The sequence below is a fragment of the Oncorhynchus gorbuscha genome, linkage group LG25 (genome assembly GCF_021184085.1).
Source record: "Oncorhynchus gorbuscha isolate QuinsamMale2020 ecotype Even-year linkage group LG25, OgorEven_v1.0, whole genome shotgun sequence".
NCBI classification, from domain to species: Eukaryota; Metazoa; Chordata; class Actinopteri; order Salmoniformes; family Salmonidae; genus Oncorhynchus; species Oncorhynchus gorbuscha.
The window spans coordinates 6,768,335-6,780,455 of record NC_060197.1 but is presented as its reverse complement, the minus strand read 5'-3'; the positions used below and the strand labels follow the sequence as shown (position 1 = coordinate 6,780,455).

The window sequence follows — 12,121 nt, the reverse complement described above, 5'->3', positions numbered from 1 at the left end:
AGTCATCCCAAAAAGCAGGCAACAAGCTTAGGTCCACAGTAAGCTCATAGAAATGCTTTTGTGAGTGAAATCTCTTGCTTTGCCTCTTCCTCCGATAGAATCTACTGGAGGCCTGCAAGCTTGTGAAGGAACAGTGGGCTCCCGAGTGGTGCAGAGGTCTAAGACACTGCATCTCAGTGCTAGAGGCATCACTACAGACACCCTGGTTTGGAGTCCCATAGGGCGGCGCACAATTGGCCAATTGTCATCTGGGTTTGGCCGTCATTGTAAATAAGAATTTATTCTTAACGGACTTGCCTAGTTAAAGGTTGAATTTAAAAAATGTATCCAACCCCATCGGCCAATCAAGGAATACAGAGCAACATTTTTTATTTCAATACTTTTGTTCTTACAAAAACATTTCCAGGGCATTCAAAATTAAGCACTACATTTGGGTACATATAGTGGCAGCAACCATTTCAAAGATATTTTACAAATATCTAAGAAACAAATACTGGAGTAGCAGAGTCCCCTCCCTGTAACATGAAGCCAAACATACGGTTGTCTAGTCATCATCGTTCCCACCCAGAACTCAAAAAAGGGGAAGTTGTACAATTTCAGGGTTCCGAAGAGCAATCGAGTGACTAGGTCCTGACTGTAGGGTCAGGCTGAAAGACTGCAGTAAGGGTCAGGAGTTTTTCCTGATTAGGACACACTAGGCCCTATGCATACTTGAGGAGGGTACTTATTTTGGTAAGGAAAGGTTTGTTTCTTCACGTTCTAAGCAGTTAAACTAACAGTTTATTTGAGATTATATGGCTGTTCTGGCTTCAATGTTACCGAAATAAGAGGGAAAAAAGATTCAGCTGCTGCTACGTAAGCCAGTCTCTCCATGCTCGCTCTTAAATAGCGGTAAAAATGCATTGTGGGGGTACCTTACAGCAGCATTTTTCATAGCCCTTACTGGCTGCTCTGCCAAGGTGGGAGAAATGAGAAGATACCAAAGCAAGGTCCTGTATTTAGATGCTGTTTTTCTGTTAGAGTGCCGGCAGATGGTTCAGTGTCAATTCTCTGTATTGGAGTGGAGGGGTTGTGGTGCGGTTTGAATGAGGTTGGGTTCAGTATTCAATAGTCGTCCCCTCGGCTCACCACCTCCTTGCAGGTGGGCCTGAGCAGGATGGTGTGCTCGAACTGGGCAGTGTAGGAGCCCTTGGTGTCGCAGAGCGGAGGGTAGGGGTCCACGATTCCCAGGTCGCACAGGTTCTTCAGGGCCATCAGGTACTTGCTCTCCCCCAGCCGGTCCAGCCAGCGCCGGCAGAACGCCAGCGTGCCAAAGTTCTCGTTGACCACGTTCAACAGGTGCTTCGCCCGGGGGAGTCTGGGGGGGAGAGAGGGGTAGAGATAGAGGGTACAACCTCTGTGGAATACACAGTCCAGTGTTCACACAGGCAACCAACTTACCTGATTGGGACATGTCCCACATCAAAGTTTTTCATGTAATGAGAACACTCCATGTCATCATGGACCACGCCCTTCCCTGTGCTGCCAAACGTCTCGATGGCGTACACCTCTCCCTCCTGGTTGTGCAAGAGAGGGAATCAGTCATAAAAAGGACACTTATTGGGGTAGGAAGACACTGCTGCAGTCAAACAAATACAGGGGCAGGCAATCCTGTGTTACAGAAATTCCTTGATCATCGATGACACCAATTTAGGCAAGCAGGTATTGTGTTACTGACCAATTGGACCTGGCTCGGTTCCTAAGCACACCATTAACTCAGCATCATTACTCGGTCACCCTCCCACAGCACACCATTAACTGAGCATCATTACCCGGTCACCTTCCCAGAGCACACCATTAACTCAGCATCATTACCCGGTCACCCTCCCACAGCACACCATTAACTCAGCAGCCCTTTCTAACCTTGCCTCCTTATCTCCCCCTTGCTCTTCAAACGCTCAGTAAGACAGATACACACCTCCATCCTGGTAGCTTCTCCTCCTTTGACAATTGGGACAGTCTTGCCGGCATGTATCCTGTACTGGCCAATTGAGTGGCCGTTCAGGTTTCGTATTGGCTTCACTGGAAATTATTCAAATTAACATTTGTGAGGAATTAGCTTCAATCATAAATTACAACAAATTCACTGTGTGTGATTATATATATTAGAGACCGACCGATTAATTAGGGCCGATTTCATGTTTTCATAACCATCGGAAATCGTTATTTTTATTTTTATATATATATATATATATATACATACACACACACATATATTTTTAATATACCTTTATTTAACTAGGCAAGTCAGTTAAGAACATATTCTTATTTTCAACGACTGCCTAGGAACGGTGCGTTAACTGCCTTGTTCAGGGGCAGAACGACAGATTTTCACCTTGTCAGCTCGGAGGATCCAATCTAGCAACTACAGTTAATTAGTCCAACGCAATAACGACCTGCCTCTCTCTCGTTGCAAGGAGACTGCCTGTTACCCGAATGCAGTAAGCCAAGGTAAGTTGCTAGCTAGCATTAAACTTATGTTATAAAAAACAATCAATCATAATCACTAGTTAACTACACATGGTTGATGATATTACTAGATATTATCTAGCGTGTCCTGCGTTGCATATAATCTGACTGAGCATACAAGTATCTGACAGCGGTGGTAGGCAGAAGCAGGCGCGTAAACATTCATTCAAACAGCACTTTCGTTGTGCGTCAAGCATTGCGCTGTTTATTACTTCAAGTTTATCAACTCCTGAGATGATGCTCGTGTAACCGAAGTGAAATGGCATTCATTGTAGCTGGGGATTTTAACAAAGATAATCTGAAAACAATACTCCCTAAATTTTTATCAGCATATCGATTGCGCAACCAGGGGTGGTAAAACCTTGGATCATTGTTACTCTAACTTCCGCGACGCATATAAGGCCCTGCCCCGCCCCCCCTTTCGGAAAAGCTGACCACGACTCCATTTTGTTGATCCCTGCCTACAGGCAGAAACTAAAACAAGAGGCTCCCACGCTGAGGTCTGTCCAACGCTGGTCCGACCAAGCGGACTCCACACTCCAAGACTGCTTCCATCACGTGGACTGGGACATGTTTCGTATTGCGTCAGATAAAAATATTGACGAATACGCTGATTCGGTGTGAGAGTTCATCAGAACGTGCGTTGAAGATGTCGTTCCCATAGCAACGATAAAAACATTCCCTAACCAGAAACCGTGGATTGATGGCAGCATTCGCGTGAAACTGAAAGCGCGAACCACTGCTTTTAATCAGGGCAAGGTGTCTGGCAACATGACCGAATACAAACAGTGCAGCTATTCCCTCCGCAAGGCTATTAAACAAGCTAAGCATCAGTACAGAGACAAAGTAGAATCTCAATTCAACGGCTCAGACACAAGAGGCATGTGGCAGGGTCTACAGTCAATCACGGACTACAAGAAGAAACCCAGCCCAGTCACAGACCAGGATGTCTTGCTCCCAGGCAGACTAAATAACCTTTTTGCCCGCTTTGAGGACAATACAGTGCCACTGACACGGCCTGCAACGAAAACATGCGGTCTCTCCTTCACTGCAGCCGAGGTGAGTAAGACATTTAAACGTGTTAACCCTCGCAAGGCTGCAGGCCCAGACGGCATCCCCAGCCGCACCCTCAGAGCATGCGCAGACCAGCTGGCCGGTGTGTTTACGGACATATTCAATCAATCCCTATACCAGTCTGCTGTTCCCACATGCTTCAAGAGGGCCACCATTGTTCCTGTTCCCAAGAAAGCTAAGGTAACTGAGCTAAACGACTACCGCCCCGTAGCACTCACTTCCGTCATCATGAAGTGCTTTGAGAGACTAGTCAAGGACCATATCACCTCCACCCTACCTGACACCCTAGACCCACTCCAATTTGCTTACCGCCCAAATAGGTCCACAGATGATGCAATCTCAACCACACTGCACACTGCCCTAACCCACCTGGACAAGAGGAATACCTATGTAAGAATGCTGTTCATCGACTACAGCTCGGCATTCAACACCATAGTACCCTCCAAGCTCGTCATCAAGCTCGAGACCCTGGGTCTCGACCCCGCCCTGTGCAACTGGGTACTGGACTTCCTGACGGGCCGCCCCCAGGTGGTGAGGGTAGGCAACAACATCTCCTCCCCGCTGATCCTCAACACGGGGGCCCCACAAGGGTGCGTTCTGAGCCCTCTCCTGTACTCCCTGTTCACCCACGACTGCGTGGCCACGCACGCCTCCAACTCAATCATCAAGTTTGCGGACGACACAACAGTGGTAGGCTTGATTACCAACAACGACGAGACGGCCTACAGGGAGGAGGTGAGGGCCCTCGGAGTGTGGTGTCAGGAAAATAACCTCACACTCAACGTCAACAAAACTAAGGAGATGATTGTGGACTTCAGGAAACAGCAGAGGGAACACCCCCCTATCCACATCGATGGAACAGTAGTGGAGAGGGTAGCAAGTTTTAAGTTCCTCGGCATACACATCACAGACAAACTGAATTGGTCCACTCACACTGACAGCGTCGTGAAGAAGGCGCAGCAGCGCCTCTTCAACCTCAGGAGGCTGAAGAAATTCGGCTTGTCACCAAAAGCACTCACAAACTTCTACAGATGCACAATCGAGAGCATCCTGGCGGGCTGTATCACCGCCTGGTACGGCAACTGCTCCGCCCTCAACCGTAAGGCTTTCCAGAGGGTAGTGAGGTCTGCACAACGCATCACCGGGGGCAAACTACCTGCCCTCCAGGACACCTACACCACCCGATGTTACAGGAAGGCCATAAAGATCATCAAGGACATCAACCACCCGAGCCACTGCCTGTTCACCCCGCTATCATCCAGAAGGCGAGGTCAGTACAGGTGCATCAAAGCTGGGACCGAGAGACTGAAAAACAGCTTCTATCTCAAGGCCATCAGACTGTTAAACAGCCACCACTAACATTGAGTGGCTGCTGCCAACACACTGTCATTGACACTGACCCAACTCCAGCCACTCTAATAATGGGAATTGATGGGAAATTATGTAAATATATCACTAGCCACTTTAAACAATGCTACCTTATATAATGTTACTTACCCTACATTATTCATCTCATATGCATACATATATACTGTACTCTACATCATCGACTGCATCCTTATGTAACACATGTATCACTAGCCACTTTAACTATGCCACTTTGTTTACTTTGTCTACATACTCATCTCATATGTATATACTGTACTCGATACCATCTACTGTATGCTGCTCTGTACCATCACTCATTCATATATCCTTATGTACATATTCTTTATCCCCTTACACTGTGTATAAGACAGTAGTTTTGGAATTGTTAGTTAGATTACTTGTTGGTTATCACTGCATTGTCGGAACTAGAAGCACAAGATTTCGCTACACTCGCATTAACATCTGCTAACCATGTGTATGTGACAAATAAAATTTGATTTGATAGTTAGTGCGCGCCAATTGTCGTTGTGTTGCTGATTCGAGCCCAGGGAGGAGAGGGACGGAAGCTATACTGTTACACTAGCAATACTACACTCGCATTAACATCTGCTAACCATGTGTATGTGACAAATAAAATTTGATTTGATTTATAAGAACAGCCAATAGTCAAAGGTTAATGAAATACAAATGGTATAGAGGGAAATAGTCCTATAATTCCTATAAGAAAGACAACCTAAAACTTCTTACCTGGGAATATTGAAGGCTCATGTTAAAAAGAAGCACATATTGCACGTTTACTTTCTTCTCCAAAACTTAGTTTTCATTATTTACTTGAGACTAAATTGATTTTATTGATGTCTTATATTAAGTTAAAATAAGTGTTCATTCAGTATTGTTGTAATTGCCATTATTACAAATACATTTTTAAAAATCGGCCAATTAATCGATATCGGCATTGAAAAATCAGTCGACCTCATATAAATATATATATATTCAGTAGCTCAGTACCTTGGTATGTTTTTCCGTCAATCTCCACCTCGTACGACTCCATCACTTCCTGAATTCTCTCTCCAACGTCACACAGACGCACGTCGATTCCAGCACACTGCAGAATGATGAAGCATGATTAAGATGAGACTGAACACCTGAACTACACTTACTTCAAATTCTATCAAGCGGCCTCAGGAATAGATGGAGTGTGAATGGATGTCGGACCTTGATTCCAGTATTGGTGGCGTCTCTCACGGCCTCCAGCAGTTTGTCATACTTTGGGTTGAACGTGACGGTGAAGGCACAGTCGATAATCCGACCTGAAAACATACAGTACGAGTGAGCACAGCATCCTAGTTAGTTGTGTGTGTTTATATGCATTTGTATAAGTTTATGTGTCGAGTATGTTTTGATGTGTGTGTCAGCTGAACCGTGTGTGTACTGTGGCAGGGGTGTACCGTTGATGTGTGTTCCGAAGTCGATCTTGCAGACGTCGTCGTATTGCAGCACGGTGGGGTCTCCTGCGTTAGGGGTGTAGTGAGCCGCACAGTTGTTCAGAGAGCAGCCGGTGGGGAAGGCCAGGCCTGCATTCAGACCATTCTCCTTGATCAACTTCCTGGAACAGTTCTCCAACCGCTCACTGAAACAGAGAGATTGGTTATACAGAAAGAGATGAGATAAATTGATAATGAAGGGATGAAAGCGCAAGAACGGACATATGCAAAAGATAAAATGCAAAGGAAAAAGACTGACAAATAGAAAGAATAGGAAGCAACATCTCAGCTGTGATGATGATGAAGGCTCACCAGATGTCGATCATGGTCATGCCAGGTTTGATGAAACTGCGGACGTGCTGGCGGACCTGCCTATGAGCCTCAGCAGCCTGTCTGAAGTCGCTCCACACTTCCTCGTTGGCCTTGTCCAGAACCCGCTTCTCTTCATTGGTGGTCCTCCACGCCGCGGTACGCCTGCACCAAGGGGAATCAGCAACAAGGTTAGCGGTCAGCACACACACACTTCTTCCCATCACTGTGTATGAAATTCACAAGGGGAATCAGCAATGAAGTTAGAAAACACAAACATTTTGTCCTTGCACGACCACCCTGGAGGATCAACAACAAGGTTAGTGCCCACGCATACCGTAATTGCTGGAGTATTAAGCGCACCTGAATATAAACCGCACCCACTGAATTATTTAAAAAATATGTATTTTGTACATAAATAATCCGCACATGTCTATAAGCTGCAGGTGCCTACCGGTACATTGAAACAAATGAACTTTACACAGCCTTTAAACAAAACACGGCTTGTAACAAAAATTAAACAGTGGCCTACCAAGAAAGTCATTGGTCACCATCTTCCTCCTGTGCACTGAAACCACTGAAGTCATCTCCTTCGGTGTCGGAGTTGAATAGCCTCAGAATTGCTTCATCCGATGTTGGATCGTTTTCATTGTCGCTCTCGTCACTTTCATCCGGAGGCAAATACCCCGCTGAGCTCATGCTGCCCCTTCAACACGCAGCAGTCCAGCCTTTCGAAACCCGTTGATGATAGTGGATTTTTTGACAATGCTCCACGCTGTCAGGACCCACTGGCAGACTTGACCATAAGTTTCTCTTCGCATTTTAGTGAAGGATTTCGGACCCACTTGTCATCCAAGTCTCCCACTGAACAAGGAGCACCACCTTAAATGCACGATTTACACTGATGTCGAGTGGCTGCAAATACTTTGGGCCATCTGCTTTTCTTCCCTCTGAAAGCTGTTGTTGTCTTTTTGCACTGAGTCAGTTCCTCACGCTGCTTTCCAACGTCTTATCATCGACTCATTAAGGCCAAGCTCCCGTGCAGCAGCTCCATTTCCTTTTCTAACAGCCAGATCGATCGCCTTCAAATTGAAAGCTGCATCATATGCATTTCTCCGTGTCTTTGCCATGATGAGGGTGACAAAATTACTACCGTAATCAGAATGATGGGAAGTTTGAGCGCACTCAATTTACGTCACATTATGTGACGGTGCTCAGTTTTTTGGCGCCATGAATCTTGTGAAAGCGGGAGAAATCCATAAATTAGCCACGTCATTGTATAAACCGCGAGGTTCAAAGCGTGGGAATAAAGTAGCGGCTTATAGTCCGGAAATTACGGTACATCTTACTCCCGCACCCAGCATCGTGACTGAGGGGGGGATCAATGCAAGCATGGCTAGAGGATAAACCAAACTGAAATTATGCTGATGACGACAACAGTGTTTTAGGTGTTGTTAAAGCTGCAATATGTAACTTTTTCAGCGACCTGACCAAATTCACATGGAAAAATGTGTCATAGATCTGTCATTCTCATTGAATGCAAGACTAAGAAGCGGTTGATCTGTTCTATGTGCAATATTTCTATGCTTCCGGTTAAGTTTTGTTATTTACTTTCAGTTTTGTATACCAGCTTCAAGCAGCTGAAAGCACAATATTTTGGGTTATGAAAATATATATTTCACAGCAGATAAGATTGTACAGATTGATTCTTGACACTATACTTGCTTGTTTTGTCACAAACTGAAATTAGGCAAACTATTGGAATTTTAGGAACCAGGAAATGAAGGAGTGATTTCTGCATAGCGCATCTTTAAGAGCCCTTTATGTCAATGAGTTTCACATCAGTGAAGAGATCCAAGGTGAAGAACCACCCTGTCACTTCTGTTTGATAACCACACTGACAGATGCATGTATGCCAGGCAGCACTGTTTATTTTAGAACAAACTCAAATCTCCCACCCCAGTCTCTCTGGTAGCTACCAGTTTGTGTTTAAGGTTGGACAGGTATAGCATGATGATTAGGGGAGCTGCCAGTCTAGTATAACACAGTGCTGGGGAAATAAGAGGCTGGGCCCCGCTTCCACACTAGCCAAGTACAAACCACACACCAAGCCAAGAGTAGGTGTTTTGTGAGATTGTGTGTATGAACCTTACCCATCCTGTAATGAGGGGTATTCACATTCCTGACCGATGGGGAAAACGCCACTTGGATACAAGTCACAGATGGGCACAGACGGAGGGTCAGTCTGAACTTTGGCTGTGAAAGACCGGAAGAAACAAACAGTCACATAAGCGCTCATTACTATTTCATTAACTATCTAGAAGGTTTGAGTTGGAATTCCAGAGGTGACACAGCAATATTCAGGGTAAAGTCAAACGTGCCTATTAGCCTGAGGACCTGAGGGGGGAGGCACTCAGATGGGTGCAGGGTTATGGTTATGCTCCAGAGTGCAGCAGTATGGCAGAGAGGCAGCCAATCATATCCATCACTAGATCATAGTCTACTCTCCCATTGCACCCTATACATGACCAGACAAAGTGAAAGCCATAACTTAAGTGTCAAATAAAATAAGACCAACTCACGTCCTTTCTTCTTTTTCTTCTTCTTCTTCTTTTTGCCTGCCGAGTTCTCCCCCTCGTCTCCATCTGAGAGAAATAGGGAGGAATTTGAAGTCATTAAGTCATATTCAAATGTCACACAAGAGTTTATCAGCTCCCAGCAAGCCATGTATTGGTTGGTGCGCATGTAGTCATGTGTGAGGTCATCTCTGTGCTGTCCTTAAGGGTCAGACATGCGGATGGTTAAGGGTGGTTAGGATTTGGTTCATAGGCCACAACAACAGGACTGAACCCTGCTCAGCTGCTCCACAGCAGGGTGTGAGGAGCCATGGTTGGAGCTCGGCCCATGTGGTTCTGGGTCAGGGGCTGTCTAGTACTAGACTAAGGTAGAGTAATGTTACGGTCTCTTACCATCCTCCCCGTCTTCTTCTTTCTCTTTGTCCTCCAGAGCCTGCTTCTCCAGCTGTTGTGTCACGTCAGCCACTCCATTGCCCTCAGCCTCGGTGACGGCTGCTGCAGTCATAAATTGCAGAGATAGATACACATGGGTGAGCTCATCCTATACATCTTACTAACCCCGACATGTCGGCCGTGGCGACCACAGCTTCATCACACACACAACAGAGAGCATCCAGGAGGCCAGAGGGACGGGAGGATGAGAGATGTGTTATGTGCGTGCAAGAGAAGGCACTGTCCAGTGGGGAAGTGATCCTTTTGGACTGTGGACAATGATCCCATTCCGCAAAGTGTATCCCCGAGGTCAGGGACTTGGCAGGAGAGGGGAGAGTATTAACATCTGTGTATAACCTTGGGGGACAGTACACGCAGCTAAGTCTGCTTTACTGATGTAAACACGCATATTACAAGCTAAATGTTGTGTATGTCAATTTAAAAAGGGCAACTGTATGACATCCTTTGGAATAATTAATGCGAACTGTAGCTAGTTGAGGTTGTTACAAGATGATGGGTTGCTCGAAATAGCACATGCCGAGGACAACGTTGTCAGCAGTGAGTATGCAGAGTACAGTGAGCATGCTGTCTGAATCAAACAGTATCTTGACGTTTCATAGCTCGCTAGCAGGCGGCGGGGCAATCATTGCGGTCAATCATGTGTAACTAGTTAGTGTTAAATATACAAGTTATTATGAAACATAGTTGCAACCTCGACCATTGAAGTCTATGGAATCAAACTGTATTCTGGCGTTTACGTTATGTAAAAAAGCTGACGTTAACAGCATTCCACCACACATTACGAAACATCTAAACTTGGTTTTGAACTTGCTAGCGACTTGTGGAACCTGCCAGCAAATGACTATGAACTGCGGTTAAGCTAGCAAGATATCTAGCCAGCTAAGTAACTACTAAGTTTGTTTGTATGACTTTTTCCGTCTGCTTACTGACATTTCGGCCTCGTGGTCGGATTGACAGAAGTATCGCCCCATGCTTAGCTATCGAGCTACGGGTGTGTTATGAGAGCGAGGCGTGTTTCATAAGGCCTGGCGCACGATTCACAAGGCACGCACGGCTCAGCGGTAACTGGCCTGTCTGTAACTCATACCGGGGCCTGCCGACTTCTTCTTCTTCTTTTTCTTCTTCTTGGCTGTCTCCTCGGAAGGGTCTACCTCCTCTTTCTCTTCTGCATCTCCGTTCAGGGCCGTGTCTTCTTCGAGCTTCACCTCCGGTACCTTCTCCTGCACCAGATCCGCCATGATTGCAGGCGTTAGTGGAAAAGGAAGCGCGATGGTTTGTGGGTAAGCTGAATGAGAAACATGCAGAATCAGCTGAGCGCGTGCTGGTGCTCGCTGAATGCAAAATTGTTGTAGGAATTAATTCATGGCTCACCATCACAATTATCCGAAAATATGTATCCCCAGAGACAAAATATCATACACAGTAAACAGCCCGGATTAAACAAACCTGGTTAATGTGTATTAACAACATGTATTTACATCTTAATAACCTTTATTTGTATTATTACGACTAAGAAAAATATTGGCCGCTAGATGGCAGCATGCATTAATACTAGGTGACAAGGGATTTGGAGAAAGGACAATATATTTCCATACATTTATTCCAGCAGCAGGAGCAATTTAATAATCGTCAGTCACCACACAACAAGAACTCTATTGCTACCAGCTTCCAAATTCTCTCAAGAATAGTCGACTCCATGCCCTAGGCTCCTTCCCTGGTCTGGGAGACCTGGGAAAACCAGATGAGGAAGCAGCAAATCCCAAGCAGTAGGCTTCCACCATTTAGTTTCACCATTAATTTGAAGTCTCTGGACATTAGGAGAGGAAGCCAGTTCAGCATATTGACATGATGCCTGCTGGTTGTTTAAGGATGCTGAGGCTAATTCAATGAAGTCAAGAGGCCTTGCCTGCCTGCTCCGTGGTTCTTTGGATGGAAGTACATAATTCTAAAATGTTTGGACAGCTGGGTTGTTGGAGACACACACTACTGCTCTGTTCAGTCTAAATGTGGCTTTTGCAGTGTGAACATGGACATTTTTGCTCTGCCCCCAATAATATCTCATGTACTTCCACACCAGGGGAAACCTCATTAGGTATGTCAGACAGCCCTCTCTTTCTGTTCTCTAGTAGCTTGTCTAGCATGGACTGATTGGGTTTGTGTTTCACAGCGTGTCTGATACTGGGGCACACACTCCCACAGGGACACAAATAATAAATCTATAGAGGGGCTGTTTGGTCTACCTCAAGACAGATCCTTGAGGTTTCAATTTCACAGACACACACCAATTGTATAGGAAGTTAACCTGGGACTATTTACAACAGCTAAATGCATTTAAATGTGTGAGAGAGG

The 12,121-nt window shown here is 45.5% G+C and overlaps 1 protein-coding gene across 2 annotated transcripts; it reads right to left on the bottom strand.

The window, feature by feature from the left end:
- Positions 1–352: 352 nt before the first annotated feature.
- LOC124013759 (methionine aminopeptidase 2-like) lies at positions 353–11,036 on the bottom strand. Of its 2 annotated transcripts, none has more exons than XM_046328260.1 (11): positions 10,860–11,036; positions 9,713–9,814; positions 9,326–9,388; positions 8,897–8,999; positions 6,747–6,908; positions 6,399–6,580; positions 6,166–6,260; positions 5,959–6,055; positions 1,958–2,061; positions 1,441–1,556; positions 353–1,357 (listed from the first exon to the last, which is right to left on the bottom strand). In XM_046328260.1, the coding sequence occupies exons 1-11, from the start codon at positions 11,008–11,010 to the stop codon at positions 1,105–1,107; spliced, it is 1,428 nt and encodes a 475-aa protein (XP_046184216.1). In that variant the 5' UTR covers positions 11,011–11,036; the 3' UTR covers positions 353–1,104. The 2 variants fall into 2 exon arrangements, with proteins under 2 accessions (XP_046184216.1, XP_046184217.1); XM_046328261.1 differs by having other exon boundaries at positions 9,713–9,811.
- Between the last annotated feature and the right edge of the window lie 1,085 nt (positions 11,037–12,121).